Here is a 15,918-nt window from a genome sequence, read left to right as displayed (position 1 = left end):
ATGTCGGGGGGGGGTGCGCGGCGGCTATGTCGGGGGGGGTGCGCGGCGGCTATGTCGAGGGGGGTGCGCGGCGGCTATGTCAGGGGGGTGCGCGGCGGCCTGGCGGCTGTGTCGGGAGGGTGCGGCGACCTGGCTGGATAAACTCCTCACACGTTTTCTGGGGTTCAGTCTGTGGGGTTGTTGGGGTCAGTGACATGTGACCCCCTTTGTGGTATGTAACAGACTCCCGGCTGCTGCAGAGCATTTCTTCCCTTCCTCCTGCAGAATGTTTCAGATGTAGTAGCGGAACTCTCATAGATGAACTACAACCCCCATCAGGATCTGCAAGGGGACAACCCTAGACTGAGGCTTTAGCGCTTTCCTGGGGACTCATTAGTCGCCGGATTCTCAGCAGGATGTTTGTCCGGGGCTTGGCACTGCACTGTGACCTGAAAGGGTTAAAGGGAACCTGTCACCAGGATTTTGTGTATAGAGCTGAGGACATGGGCCGCTAGCACATCCGCAATACCCAGTCCCCATAGCTCTGTGTGCTTTTATTGTGTAAAAAAAGATTTGATACATCTGCAAATTACCTGAGATGAGTCCTGTCCCTGACTCCCCTCGCATACAGGACTCCCCTCGCATACAGGACTCCCCTCGCATACAGGACTCCCCTCGCATACAGGACTCCCCTCGCATACAGGACTCCCCTCGCATACAGGACTCCCCTCGCATACAGGACTCCCCTCGCATACAGGACTCCCCTCGCATACAGGACTCCCCTCGCATACAGGACTCCCCTCGCATACAGGACTCCCCTCGCGTTAATTTGCAGATGTATCAAATGTCTTTTTTTACACAATAAAAGCACACAGAGCTATGGGGACTGGGTATTGCGGATGTGCTAGCGGCCATCTAGCAGCCCATGTCCTCAGCTCTTCACACAAAATCCCGGTGACAGGTTCCCTTTAAAGTGCATGGAAGCAACATGCCTAATGCTTCTCACAGCTGAGGGTTTGGAGCTAAACACCTAAGTGCTGAACTCCCTCCTGTTCTGATACTTTTAGTGTCTAGACTGGATAGAATGTAACAAACCCTCAGCTGTGAGAAGTGTTAGGTCTGTACCTGATTCTGGATATAAACAGTGAATGTCCCTATTTGCTGGCAGCAAGCAGAGCTCTTGAAAATGGGGAGAAATTCTGAGGATTTTATTATACAGCATTGGTGGTGTCCCTAGTCTGTAGCCAGTCTGCTCCAGGGGCCAGTCCCCCCCCCCCCCCCTCCTAAAAATAAATAAACATTTGAGAGAAGGGTCATTAGCTGATGGCATTCTGGTACATGTAGTTCACTTTAGTAACCACTATGTGGTTTCCATAGTGGAGTCGTGTGATGTCGGCACATGTGGCTGTGTGTCCTGGCAGCTGCGCTGTGTGGGCTCTGCTATAATCTCACGCAGTGTTTGCTCTTTGACGTGCCCTGTTCCACGCCGTCAGTCATGAGTGTGCAGCACATTATTTGCTTTATACGTTTCATTTCGTCTGCGCTCCTCCTTGTGGACATCCCGGCTCGTCTGTCACTCGAGGAGGCATCACATTGCGGTTTTCTGGTGGCGGTTTACCAGGCAGCGGTGAGTTGGTGACCCCAGCACCGGGGGGCGGTTCTCTATAATGGGGTTTGGCTAGCCGCTCTATTTCCTGTCCACATCCTGGTTGGATAAGGGATTGCTGGCAGGGGTTAGGTGCTGCCGCTCTGCCCGGCACCCTGGGCTCCCACTTCTCCTGCGTCTGGTACTAGTCGCGGACTAAAGCGCTCTCTCCGTGTAGTCAGACACAAAGCGTTACAGAAGTAGTAAATATACAGTCAGGTCCATAAATATTGGGACATGGACACAATCCTAACATTTTTGGATCTATACACGATCACAATGGATGTGAGATGAATCGGACAAGATGTGCTTTACCTGCAGACCGTCAGCTGTAATCTGAGGGGATTTACATCCAAATCAGGTGAACGGTGCAGGAATTACAGCAGTTACATCTGTGCCTCCCACTTGTTAAGGGGCCAGAAGTAATGGGACATAATAATAATCATAAATCAAACTTTCACTGTTTAATACTTGGTTGCAAATCCTTTGCAGTCAATTACAGCCTGAAGTCTGGAACACATAGACATCACCAGACGCTGGTCTCATCCCTGGTGATGCTCTGCCAGGCCTCTACTGCAACTGTCTTCAGCTCCTGCTTGTTCTTGGGGCATTTTCCCTTCAGTTTTGTCTTCAGCAAGTGAAATGCTCAATCGGATTCAGGTCCGGGGATTGACTCGGCCATTGCAGAACATTCCACTTCTTTCCCTTAAACTCTCTGGTTGCTTTTGCAGTATGCTTTGGGTCATTGTCCATCTGCACTGTGAAGCGCCGTCCAATGAGTTCTGAAGCATTGGGCTGAATAGGAGCAGATAATATTGCCCGAAACCCTTCAGAATTCATCCTGCTGCTTTTGTCAGCAGTCACATCATCAATAAATACAAGAGAAGCAGTTCCATTGGCAGCCATACATGCCCACGCCATGACACTACCACCACCATGCTTCACTGATGAGGTGGTATGCTTAGGATCATGAGCAGCTCCTTTCCTTCTCCATACTCTTCTCTTCCCATTGCTCTGGTACAAGTTGATCTTGGTCTTATCTGTCCATAGGATGTTGGTCCAGAACTGTGAAGGCTTTTCTAGATGTCGTTTGGCAAACTCTAATCTGGCCTTCCTGTTTTTGAGGCTCACCAATGGTTTCCATCTTGTGGTGAACCCTCTGTATTCACTCTGGTGAAGTCTTCTCCTGATGGTTGACTCTGACACACATACACCTACCTCCTGGAGAGTGTTCTTGATCCGGCCAACTGTTGTGAAGGGGGTTTTCTTCACCAGGGAAAGAATTCTTCGCTCATCCACCACAGTTGTTTTCCGTGGTCTTCCGGGTCTTTTGGTGTTGCTGAGCTCACCGGTGCGTTCCTTCTTTCCAAGAATGTTCCAAGTAGTTGTTTTGGCCAGGCCTAATGTTTTTGCTATCTCTCTGATGGGTTTGTTGTGTTTTTCAGCCTAATGATGGCTTCACTGATAGTGACCGCTCTTTGGATCTCATCTTCAGAGTTGACAGCAACAGATTCCAAATGCAGATATCAGACTGGAAATGACCTCTGGACCTTGTATCTGCTCATTGTAATTGGGATAATGAGGGAATAACACACACCCGGCCATGGAACAGCTGAGAAGCCAATTGTCCCATTACTTCTGGTCCCTTAACAAGTGGGAGGCACATATGCAAACTGCTGTAATTCCTGCACCGTTCACCTGATTTGGATGTAAATACCCTCAAATTAAAGCCAACAGTCTGCAGTTCGTGGTATCCCGACCTGGATTCCTCCTGACAGCAGGAGCGCACGGCGTCATTGGTTGCTATGACGCCGTGCGCTTTATGCCGCCGCTGCACTACAGTAATACACTCGTATGATCTATACGAGTGTATTACTGTAGTGCTGCGGCGGTATGAAGTGCACGGCATCATAGCAACCAATGACGCCGTGCGCTCCTGCTGTCAGCAGGAATCCAGGCTGGGATACCACGGACCGTTCACGGCCGTGTGCATTCGGCCTAAAGCACATCTTGTTCGTTTCATTTCAAATCCATTGTGGTTGTGTATAGAGCCAAAAATGTTGCAATTGTGTCCATGTCCCAATATTTATGGACCTGACTGTATCTGCAGATGGATCCGGGCTCTGGGTGTAATCCTGTGATGATAGGTACAGGAGCCCCCACCCTGGGTACACAGTGTATTAGGTTCTCTACCTCCTTCCTCACGCCTTGTCTTGTCCTTCCTCACGCCTTGTCTTGTCCTTCCTCACGCCTTGTCTTGTCCTTCCTCACGCCTTGTCTTGTCCTTCCTCACGCCTTGTCTTGTCCTTCCTCACGCCTTGTCTTGTCCTTCCTCACGCCTTGTCTTGTCCTTCCTCACGCCTTGTCTTGTCCTTCCTCACGCCTTGTCTTGTCCTTCCTCACGCCTTGTCTTGTCCTTCCTCACGCCTTGTCTTGTCCTTCCTCACGCCTTGTCTTGTCCTTCCTCACGCCTTGTCTTGTCCTTCCTCACGCCTTGTCTTGTCCTTCCTCACGCCTTGTCTTGTCCTTCCTCACGCCTTGTCTTGTCCTTCCTCACGCCTTGTCTTGTCCTTCCTCACGCCTTGTCTTGTCCTTCCTCACGCCTTGTCTTGTCCTTCCTCACGCCTTGTCTTGTCCTTCCTCACGCCTTGTCTTGTCCTTCCTCACGCCTTGTCTTGTCCTTCCTCACGCCTTGTCTTGTCCTTCCTCACGCCTTGTCTTGTCCTTCCTCACGCCTTGTCTTGTCCTTCCTCACGCCTTGTCTTGTCCTTCCTCACGCCTTGTCTTGTCCTTCCTCACGCCTTGTCTTGTCCTTCCTCACGCCTTGTCTTGTCCTTCCTCACGCCTTGTCTTGTCCTTCCTCACGCCTTGTCTTGTCCTTCCTCACGCCTTGTCTTGTCCTTCCTCACGCCTTGTCTTGTCCTTCCTCACGCCTTGTCTTGTCCTTCCTCACGCCTTGTCTTGTCCTTCCTCACGCCTTGTCTTGTCCTTCCTCACGCCTTGTCTTGTCCTTCCTCACGCCTTGTCTTGTCCTTCCTCACGCCTTGTCTTGTCCTTCCTCACGCCTTGTCTTGTCCTTCCTCACGCCTTGTCTTGTCCTTCCTCACGCCTTGTCTTGTCCTTCCTCACGCCTTGTCTTGTCCTTCCTCACGCCTTGTCTTGTCCTTCCTCACGCCTTGTCTTGTCCTTCCTCACGCCTTGTCTTGTCCTTCCTCACGCCTTGTCTTGTCCTTCCTCACGCCTTGTCTTGTCCTTCCTCACGCCTTGTCTTGTCCTTCCTCACGCCTTGTCTTGTCCTTCCTCACGCCTTGTCTTGTCCTTCCTCACGCCTTGTCTTGTCCTTCCTCACGCCTTGTCTTGTCCTTCCTCACGCCTTGTCTTGTCCTTCCTCACGCCTTGTCTTGTCCTTCCTCACGCCTTGTCTTGTCCTTCCTCACGCCTTGTCTTGTCCTTCCTCACGCCTTGTCTTGTCCTTCCTCACGCCTTGTCTTGTCCTTCCTCACGCCTTGTCTTGTCCTTCCTCACGCCTTGTCTTGTCCTTCCACAGGGTAACATTCTGCAGTCTCCAGAAGATCAGGCACACTTTTCCAATTACAAGGGAAGAAAATGCAGCCGCCTCCACAAGCTGGTCCTGCAGGGACGGGTGGACCTCCTCGCATGGGAATGACCACTACCCCATACTGGCGTAGGAGAACCCCTCCTCCTTCAGCAATGGCGCCCCCTCCAGTGCAACCTGTCACAGACCCTTTTGCTTTTGGCAGAATGACCCCCCAGAATGTACCACCAACTACTGTACCCAAGGCTCCCATTTTGGCCACACCTAGCCCATCCCCGTCATTGTACCCGCAGCCTGCTGCTCTTGCCTCATCTCATGGTGACGGAGCTCAAGCGTCTTTACCCATGGGAGCTGTGACCTCATACAGTAATGTCCCTACTCCACCAGTACAGAGTGGGAATTTTACCAATAACATGGCTTCATCTCCGATCGGCCAGCTAACACTTGGTCCCTCTGCTGGCTCGTCCCTGCAGAACATGGCAGGTGGACTAGAGAATGCCTATGGACCCCTGCCGGGCAGATCTCGGAATATGGACATGAATAGCAGCAGCAGTATTGCACCGCCATTACAGTCTCATCCATCCTCCGCAAATCAGCAAACCACTGCACCTTGGTCGTCCACTCAGACTACGCCACCTACCTCCTCACAGCACGTTCCTGCAGCTCAGCACCCAGCATACACTGCTCCCTATTACTCTCCTCCATATTTAGAAGTATCTCACTTGCCTCCCCAAAACAGTGACCCCAGCTATTTTTCAGCACCACAAAGGACTGCACCAGCTACTTTCCCTCTTGGCGGCGGATCAGGTCAAGTACAGCAACATGGCATCTCGCCATACAGCAGTGTCATGCATACGGATTACATGCAGAACCAGAATCCAGACCACATCAGCTGGTTTAATCCACCACATCCAGAACCTCTCAAGCAAGCTCAGCCGCCCCATACCATGCAGACTGGAACACTGCACAACGCTATTCAGACTGGAGCGCCAGGTCCACAGCCCAGCACCATACAGACTGGAGCACCAGCTTCCCTGCCCAATACCATACAGACTAGAGCATTAGCTCCCCTGCCCTACACCATACAGACTGGAGCACCAGCTCCCCTGCCCAGCACCATACAGACTGGAGCACCAGCTCCCCTGCCCAGCACCATACAGACTGGAGCACCAGCTCCCCTGCCCAGCACCATACAGACTGGAGCACCAGCTCCCCTGCCCTACACCATACAGACTGGAGCGCCAGCTTCCCTGCCCAGCACCATACAGACTAGAGCGCCAGCTTCCCTGCCCAGCACCATACAGACTGGAGCGCCAGCTTCCCTGCCCAGCACCATACAGACTGGAGCACCAGCTCCCCTGCCCAACACCATACAGACTGGAGCACCAGCTCCCCTGCCCTACACCATGCAGACTGGAGCGCAAGCTCCACTGTCCAGTCCCAACACCATACAGACTAGAGCATTAGCTCCCCTGCCCTACACCATACAGACTGGAGCACCAGCTCCCCTGCCCTACACCATGCAGACTGGAGCACAAGCTCCACTGTCCAGTCCCAACACCATACAGACTGGAGCGCCAGCTCCCCTGCCCAGCACCATACAGACTGGAGCGCCAGCTCCCCTGCCCAACACCATACAGACTAGAGCATTAGCTCCCCTGCCCTACACCATACAGACTGAAGCGCCAGCTCCCCTGCCCTACACCATACAGACTGGAGCGCCAGCTCCCCTGCCCAGTCCCAACACCATACAGACCGGAGCACCATTTTCTGCTCTAGAGAACCGGCCACAAAGTGAGCCTGCAGGATCTTTGGGCCAAGCCACCAGTGACACGGATTCTGGGACGATATCCATGTTCTTCAAAGGAGATGAAGCTGAAAATGTGGAGATCCCTTCCACAGATCAGCAGCACATGCCTAGAAACCAATCTATGGACACTGCATACCACCAGAACCTGGGCCGCCAGGGGAGCATGCATCCATTTACAGATCCGCCAGCAGCACCCAATACTGCATCGCTTTTGCCTTTACATCCCAGTGCTCAGCCGACTTCATTATTCCAAAGTGCCAGTGGTTTTCATGATTCTCATGTCCCATGGAAAGCGGGTAACACAGAAAATCAACCCACAGAGGCCAGAGCTGGTTCTGAGCTCCCATACGATAATGTGGAGAATATAGAAGTTCTTCCCAATGAGCCTCCTAATAGCAGTCTCATCTCCTCAGGACCTGAGACCTTTAGATACGGGCCTGTTCTTGGTTCTGCCCCGCCTAAGAATACAGTTGGCCAACCTGAAGGAGGTCCAAATCTGGAGGCTCCAGACGCGTTACCTCACCCTGTCAGATCGGATAGTGTGTCTTCTAATTACAGTAATCTGAGTCACAGAAGTTTACCAACTTCGGTCCGACCGCAGGAGCTGGAGGGGACCTTCATTCAGAAGGAGATTGGAAGACTTGAGAGGGAAAGCTCCACGGGTTTCTTTAAGCAGATTGACTCCTCGCCCTTGACCGGAGACGTTATTACCCACGGTATGACACAAAACCCCTACCATGGAAGTCTGTCACAGCCACCAACGCCAAGTCCACCAAAACCGACCGGGATCTTTCAGGCAAGTGTCAACAGCTCCTTTGAACCCGTCCGTTCACACGCAGGCGTAAAAGCTGCAGAAGTCGACCAGTCAAAAGTAGTTGATGTCCGAGAGAACCAGAAGTTGCCACCAACTTCTTCCCATAGTGCAGGACTTGCCGCCTCCCCGGGGAACCTGGAGCAACCTCCTGATAATCTGGAAACTATTTTTTTGGGTAAATCGAACGCTGAAATTTGTGCTGTGAATAGTGGACACCATTTCCCGACAGGAACCATGCTAGATAACATCTCTTTGCTGCTAGAGAAACGTCCATCTTCAAGAGCGCACGGGTCAAATAAGAAGTGCGAGAGTCCTGCGACCACCCTGTGGGCACAAGGAGAGCTGCCCAATTTTGGAGGCAATGTCCTTCTAGCCCCGCCAGCTCCTGCTCTCTATGTTCCCCCTAAACCTCAGACTGAAGTCATTCAGCCTCCAGAAGATGGGTCACTGGAGGTGCATCCTGGTAGGCCAGACCAGAGCCAGTTCGCAGCTTCACCTGAGGAGCACACATCTTCAGAAAACCTGGAGAACCCTCCAAAGATTGGAGATGATGAACATACCCAGTCCCAGGCAAGTTCCGGCTATGCTAGCTTGCTGTCTTCTCCGCCCACTGAATCCTTACAGAATCAGCCTGTTCTAATTGCTGCACCTAGTAAAAGCTATAATTTGACACAACCTATAAATTTTTCTCTCTCTTTACCCAATCAAATAAGGAACGTTAATTCTGCACAAGATTTCTCCACTGCTGATAAGCCGCTTCCAACCAGCGCTTTTGCAGCAGATCCGAGTGCTGCAGCCTCTCTCGTCCAGCTCGGACCTCCTATTAAAGCGCCCTCATCCTCTAATCCAGCTCATAAATTACCCTCCGGCAGCAATCACTTTTCTGAATCTTTTTCCAATCATCATCCGACGCTCCTGTCTTCATCTAGTCAGATTCCTCTTAATTTAGCAACTGAAAATCAGAGAACTGCTTACACCGAAAGCATAGCCAGCGAGTCCGCAAGCAAGCCTGCGCTCCCTAGCTCCGGAGCACATTTACCGGTGGGTAACGGAGCAGGGATGTACGCCCCACCGGTCAGTAGTGGTGGTGGTGGTGCCAGCGCCAAAATAGAGAATGCAGTCGCTCTAGATTTTACCATTCCACGCATGCCTGCCAATCACAATGCAAATGGGCGGATGTCTGTACCAAACAGGCCTCCAACAGGGGGTCTCCTCTATACCGGGCAGTCGACAGTTGTCCCAAATTTCCCACCCGGGCCTGATGATGATAAACAGTTTTTTTACCAGCAGGTTACTAAAGATGTTCAAGTCCAACCTTCAGTGGAGACTTCACGGCCTGGACCAGGGGCTGCTCCTGAATACATGGCTCCTGCGTCGCATCCACCAGCACCTTCAGTGCAGACCATCGCAGGAGCTAATAAACCTTCTGCTTACCCCCAGCAAACAGGGGCTCATGTGCCCAGTTCTCAGAACCCTGCCGGCCTTCCTTACAGTGGGACAGCAGAGCCAGCCGCTAAATACAGCCACCCCGAACACCCACCATACCCGAGTCAGCCCGCAACGAGCACGTCTGCAGCAGTCAACCCCATGCAACCTGCTGGCTATCCAGAGCCTGCAAGACCTCCTGCTTCTCATACTCCTCAGCAAGCAGATCCCTATTACTACTACCAAGGTTATGGAGCATACCCGTCTGCGTACCAGCCTCCGTACCCAACAGTGGACCCCCGAGCATCTCATTTGTACTACCAGGTAAACGCTGCATTGTCTGGGCAGTTCAGGAGGTTGATAAAGGGGGGGTCTGAATGTATGTTATAGTACATGCTGGGTGTTCAGCCTGTGAGTAAGAGCTTGGGCCTGCAGCTGGCAATAGTCTGCAGGTGAAAGCCTAAAATGGTGGGCCCTGTAAGTCGTTGACCTGCGTCATATGTTTTTCTTGGAAGGCTGTCTCTTGATATATGCGCCTTTCTTCCTGCAGGACTCCTACGGAGCCTATGACCCTGCATACAGACAGTACAGCAATTCCGGCTTTGTGAACCCTGCAAAGTACTACCAGGAACCTGAACGGCCCAGCTCGAGGTCCAGTCACTGCTCGGATCGGCCCCCTTCAGGGTGCGTCACACGGCCTTCAGAATTGTACATTTCCTACTAGAAAACTCTTGATCTGCTTTGTAGTTTCTTTTCAGAATCGGGTATATTTAGGTAATTGGGTGGTCTCAGAATGGAACGCCCCCCTTGCCCTCGTGTGTCTGCATTTTAGGGATGGCCTGGTAATTGCTGGGCAATGCTTTGGAGTATTCCCGTCTTAGAGGTGTATGGCATATGCTATAAATGTCTCCAATATTTCCATGTTTCTGGTCACTGACAGCAAGCAGAGATCAGATCTTGCTGAGTAGTACTTTTTCATTCTGCAGGCAGGGCTACACGGCTCCCGCCAGCTACTACGATTACTACCAGAGTCAGTATGAGTATGGAGGTGAGTAGTGAGCCCCAATTATACCCAGCGCCTTCTGTACACGGGCGATGGCTGATGCCATTATTCGGCTGCTTTCTTATTTGCAGACCCTACCAGGTGGGATCGGTATCCAGGGGCCTATGATCCCGGGTACAGGGACCCTCGAAACAACTACTGGAACTACACGTACCGAGAGGACGCCTATGGCAGGAAGGTTCCTTATGCCTACACGAGCAGGTAACTATCCCTTTAAGAAAAGCAGTGTGGACTCCACGAGTTTCTGCAGCAGCTGATAAAGGATTGATTCTAGGTATGATGTGTATGAGGACCGCTGGCAGTATGACCCCCGTTACGTCGGCGGTTTTGATGATGAACCAGATGCTCGGAGGGATCTTACGAAGGACGACTTTGATCGGCGTAGCGTGCACAGTGAGCATTCAGCCCGTAGCGTCCACAGCGAGCGCAGCACCCACAGTCGCCGGAGCAGCTTCAGTTCTCGCTCCCAGCAGGTGAGTTCCTGTGACTGCGTCCTTTCTCTGCTGGCCGAGGAATAGTTAAAAGGGTTTTCCGAGATTTAAATACTGATGGGTAATCGGTATCTGATTGGTGGGGGTCTGACACCAGCGTTCCTGTGAGTGCCGCTGCCTTCTCCGCGCTCGCCAAGCACAGCGCCGCACATTGTACAGTGGCCGTGCTTAGTATCGCGCTCAGCCCCATTCACTTCTATGATGCTGAGCGGCTCCGAGGCCACGTGACCGATGACCGTGATGTCACTGGCCTAGGAAAAGCTGTGAGAAGACTGCAACGCTCACAGGAGCTCCAGCTGATCGGTGGGGGTCCCGGGTGTCAGACCCCTACTGGTCAGATACTGATGTCCTAACCAGATGATAGGTCATCAGTTATAAAATCCCCTTTAATGTGACTGCATCTCTCTTTCCAGAGCCAGGTCTACAAAAGCGAACAGGACCTCGCTGCCAATGCCTATGGCGGCCAGGTGCCTAACCCCCCACTGGAGGATTACTCCTATCGTCTCTATCCTAATGACTACAGCACCCAGCAGTCGCTGGACTCCTATCAGTATGGTTACCCGGTCACCAGTGAGTGGCAGCCGGTGGAACAAGGTGAGTGTCCCATACCCCTGAACCTACCTGCAGGGGAAGGGGAGCCGACAGGATGAGAAACCATTGCTCTACTCGAAGCTGCAGCAGCTGGTGTGTATGAGATTAGAAGAACATGGCTGCTTTGTTCCAGAAACAGCGCCACGCCTGTCTGTGGGTTGTCTGGTATTGCCCCGGAGAGCTCCTTTATCATATAGGAATTAACCCTTCTTTATCTGTAGTTCCTTCTAGGTCTCTGACTCCAGAGAAGTTCGGCAGCCCACATGTGTGCGCCCGGTTTGGCCCTGGTGGACATCTAATTAAAGTGCTTCCCAACTTGCCTTCAGACGGGCAGCCGACCTTGGTCGAGATCCACAATATGGAGGTGAGCAGACTGCCCTGCGTGACTTCTCGCGCTGCCCGACCCAATGACCGTGCCAAATCATCCGATCCAAGTGCATTATGTACACTGACCGCATCCGTATTTTGTGGACCATAAAGGGGATACGGTCGTGTGCTGGAGTCCAAATCTAAAGTTTTAATTCTGCTTCCAGTTGATAATCTCTGCTTGCTGTCACTGAATGGGACTTATCATTATTTACAGTGGAGATGGGAGGTCTTCAGCCTCTGGCTGTAAAGAACTTTTACATGGCAGCAAGCAGAGATCTTGAAAGTGGTGAGGAATGGCCCGAGGTCTACAGGAGCAGATTCAATAGCTTTCCTACTCTGCTCCGCACCCTGCCCGCCATACTTGGGTTTTATAAGCTGCTCCTCCTCTTTAGTAATTATTATTATTATTATTATTTTTCCTTCAGGTTATTATGCAGAACAGCCCGGAACAGGAGCAGATGAGGGGCTTCCCCGGCCCCTTGGTCAAGTAAGAATTCTGTGACCCTCATCTGACAAATGATGGATTTTGGGTGGAAGGGGTCTTCTGGTACTTGGGTATGAGAGGGCTATCCTCAGGATAGATCACAGATATCAGATCTGTGGGGGTCCGACGCTCCCACTGATCAGCTGTTCAGAAACGATCCAGTGGATGGAGCAGGTAGCGGTAGGTTCTGTGCACCGTGGGGATAGCCTTCCATGCAGCCTGAAACAGCTGGATCGGTGGGGATGCCAAGTATTGGAACGTGAGATTGATGATCTACCCTGAGGATAGCCCATCACTGTCTTAGTCCTGGAAAACCTCTGGGCTGCAAATGACCCTCTCCCGGCGTATTCCGGGATGTTTTATGCTCCATTATCTTATTAAGGGTTAATCATGTTGTCCTTCCCGCACTTCGCCTTCGTGTCTCACGTTTCTCGTTTATTCTCTGCAGAGATGAAACTCACAAAGTCGACGTCATCAATTTTGCACAAAATAAAGCCAAAGAGTGTTCCCAAAATGAGAACTTGTTAGACCAGGAGTCTGCGCGCCTTCTGTGGGATTTCATCGTCCTCATGTGCAGGCAGAATGGGGTGAGTAGTTCCGGAGGGACATCTGTGTACGGGTGTATATAGCATGGGGTTGTTGTGTTGAACATGAGACAGATATAGGTATGTGCCCTATAACTAATGCCGAGCACTATGTGATGGGGAACTAAGAGTCCCAGCATGCCCTAAAGCCTCCTGATTCCACGTTCTGTGTCTCGTAGACTGTCGTAGGCACGGACATCGCAGAGTTGCTCCTTCAGGACCATAAAACAGTCTGGCTCCCCGGGAAGTCGCCCAATGAAGCCAATCTGATAGATTTCACCAACGAGCCTCTGGAGCTGGAGGAAGAGTCCGGGGCCTCGCAGCTCTCCTTCCTCACAGACACTCTACCCAACTCCGGGGCCGTGATCGAGAAGGAGACCGAGCGCTTCAGGGAGCTGCTGCTTTTCGGACGGAAAAAGGTTAATGAGCCCCTCTTCACTATGCTTCCTCGCGTCTTGTCGCCCCGCCGCCCTTTGTGCGGTTCCTCGCTCTTCTTGTGAAATCGGAGCCTCTTGGTCTCTGAATGTTTCATGCGTCTGTGAGTGACGGTGGATCCGCTGCTGTCCTGAACGTCTCCTCTTTCACAGGATGCTCTGGAGTCTGCCATGAAGCACGGCCTCTGGGGCCACGCTCTGCTGCTCTCCAGTAAGATGGATAGCCGCACACACGCCCGGGTGATGACCAGGTAACCCCCGCCATCATATACAGCTGCTTTATCCCTTATGGCATTTACCTGCGCAGTGCACTGGCCACGTGTCTGGCTTTCACTTGTTACACCTCCTGCATTTATTTCAATGACGCTTCGTCTCTGCTTTATGTTTGTGTCAATGGTTTCACTTGCTCTGTGTTCACTGTGTGCCTGAAATACTCTGTGCTGCTGTTTCCTTTGATGTCTGTTCCTTCCTGACCTTATCGTTCCTAGTTTTCTCTGCATATAGAGATTTTCAGTTTTGCCGCTGCATGCAGTCTGTGGGGTAAACCCTCAGCCATAGGAATTAGTGGAGGTTCTGGTCTTTGGTTACTGTGGGTAGATGCCGGTGTGCGCCAGTCACAGTAACCACCTCAAGGTCCAGCTGCTAAATATACGGGGCTGGTGTCCCTTCCATTACAGGTTTGCCAACAGTCTCCCAATTAACGATCCCCTGCAGACGGTTTATCAGCTCCTGTCTGGCCGGATGCCGGCGGCTGCCACGGTGAGTCTATTAGGATGGTTGTCTTACCGCTCTGTGGGGGAGTTTTGCACTTTGCGAACCTGAATGAATACGTAAAATTCTTGTTGCAGTGTTGTGGAGATGAGAAATGGGGCGACTGGCGACCGCATCTTGCTATGGTGCTCTCGAATCTAACCAGTAATGTCGATGTACCGACCCGGACCATTGTGACTATGGGAGACACTCTGGGTGAGTACTGGTAATGGTGGTCTTTGATTTGTTTGGGGGGGGGGGGGGGGGGGCATGGGCATAGCTAGCCATAGCACTTGCTATGAGGCCCAGAGGTTGAGGGGGCCAATCGGGGGCAAACACATTATTATTATCTCTAATTATTGCTACTTATGCCACTGTTTTAATTTTCTTACACTAGGTGTTGGGGGCTCCATCTTATTTTGCTGTGGGGCCCTATGAATTATAATTCCGCCCCTCGGCGGGGGGTGCTGCCTCTTGTATCGTGCTATAAGGTTCAAAGAGGACCTTTCATGGGTTTATGTATTACAACCTGGCATGCTGGGCAGCCCCTACAGATGCCAGCCCTCATCTGGTAATAATAATCTTTACTTCTATAGCGCCAACATATCCCGCAGCGCTTTACAGTGCGGGGGTTCATGTACAGTCATCAATAACATGGCAACAGACAAGTCAATAATAACAAAAGGAGTGAGGACCCTGCTCGCAAGAGCTTACAATCTATGAGGAGATAGGGGCGTCACAAAGGGTAAAAGTGCTTGTTTTGTACAATGGTCCGGCCGTCTTGGGAGATTAGGGGAGCGGATATGAAGTGCTTCTGGCTGTAGTGGAGGATGAGGGTCAGGAAATGGTCTATATATGGAGAGGGGTTAGATCAAGGGAGGCGACACCTTAAAAAGATTAAAACTGTGTATGTTGTGGTTTAACCTGATTTCTTGGGGTAGGGCGTTCCAGAGAACCGGTGCAGCTCGGGAGAAGTCTTGCAGCCAGGAGTGAGAGGTTCGGATAATGGTGGAAGTCAGTCGTAAATCGTTGGCTGAACGGAGGGCACGGGAAGGGTGGTAGACGGAGATGAGGGAAGAGGTGTAGGGGGTGCAGCACTGTGGAGAGCACAGGTAGGGTGGTAGACAGAGATGAGGAGGAGATGTAGGAGGTGCAGCACTGTGGAGAGCACAGGTAGGATGGTAGACAGAGATGAGGGGTGCAGCACTGTGGAGAGCACAGGTAGGATGGTAGACAGAGATGAGGGGTGCAGCACTGTGGAGAGCACAGGTAGGATGGTAGACAGAGATGAGGAGGAGATGTAGGAGGTGCAGCACTGTGGAGAGCACAGGTAGGATGGTACACAGAGATGAGGAGGAGATGTAGGGGTGCAGCACTGTGGAGAGTACAGGTAGGATGGTAGACAGAGATGAGGAGGAGATGTAGGGGGTGCAGCACTGTGGAGAGTACAGGTAGGATGGTAGACTGAGATGAGGAGGAGATGTAGGGGTGCAGCACTGTGGAGAGCACAGGTAGGATGGTAGACAGAGATGAGGAGGAGATGTAGGGGGTGCAGCACTGTGGAGAGCACAGGTAGGATGGTAGACAGAGATGAGGAGGAGATGTAGGAGGTGCAGCACTGTGGAGAGCACAGGTAGGATGGTAGACAGAGATGAGGAGGAGATGTAGGGGGTGCAGCACTGTGGAGAGTACAGGTAGGATGGTAGACTGAGATGAGGAGGAGATGTAGGGGTGCAGCACTGTGGAGAGCACAGGTAGGATGGTAGACAGAGATGAGGAGGAGATGTAGGGGGTGCAGCACTGTGGAGAGTACAGGTAGGATGGTAGACAGAGATGAGGAGGAGATGTAGGAGGTGCAGCACTGTGGAGAGCACAGGTAGGATGGTAGACAGAGATGAGGAGGAGATGTAGGGGGTGCAGCAC

The 15,918-nt window shown here is 52.0% G+C and overlaps 1 protein-coding gene across 9 annotated transcripts in view; it reads left to right on the top strand.

Moving 5' to 3' along the window:
* The window catches only part of SEC16A (SEC16 homolog A, endoplasmic reticulum export factor), a 39,182-nt gene that overhangs the window by 910 nt on the left and 22,354 nt on the right, over positions 1-15,918 (top strand). For 6 of the 9 annotated variants that reach the window (XM_040406000.1, XM_040405999.1, XM_040405998.1 and 3 more), the window contains exons 2-15: positions 5,172-6,178; positions 6,803-9,553; positions 9,780-9,913; positions 10,216-10,277; positions 10,364-10,493; positions 10,567-10,765; positions 11,197-11,377; positions 11,596-11,738; positions 12,169-12,230; positions 12,676-12,814; positions 12,991-13,230; positions 13,399-13,496; positions 13,923-14,004; positions 14,094-14,211. In XM_040406000.1, coding sequence (XP_040261934.1) covers positions 5,231-6,178; positions 6,803-9,553; positions 9,780-9,913; positions 10,216-10,277; positions 10,364-10,493; positions 10,567-10,765; positions 11,197-11,377; positions 11,596-11,738; positions 12,169-12,230; positions 12,676-12,814; positions 12,991-13,230; positions 13,399-13,496; positions 13,923-14,004; positions 14,094-14,211 — 5,287 coding nt within the window. In that variant the 5' untranslated portion in view covers positions 5,172-5,230. Of the gene's footprint in view, positions 1-3,687; positions 3,772-5,171; positions 6,179-6,675; positions 9,554-9,779; positions 9,914-10,215; positions 10,278-10,363; positions 10,494-10,566; positions 10,766-11,196; positions 11,378-11,595; positions 11,739-12,168; positions 12,231-12,675; positions 12,815-12,990; positions 13,231-13,398; positions 13,497-13,922; positions 14,005-14,093; positions 14,212-15,918 lie in introns of those variants that run through there. The other 3 variants (XM_040406001.1, XM_040405996.1, XM_040406002.1) reach the window with 3 other exon arrangements.

The sequence above is a fragment of the Bufo bufo genome, chromosome 8, assembly GCF_905171765.1.
Source record: "Bufo bufo chromosome 8, aBufBuf1.1, whole genome shotgun sequence".
NCBI classification, from domain to species: domain Eukaryota; kingdom Metazoa; phylum Chordata; class Amphibia; order Anura; family Bufonidae; genus Bufo; species Bufo bufo.
The sequence above is the reverse complement of the archived record's forward strand: the minus strand, read 5'-3'. Positions and strand labels throughout refer to the sequence as shown.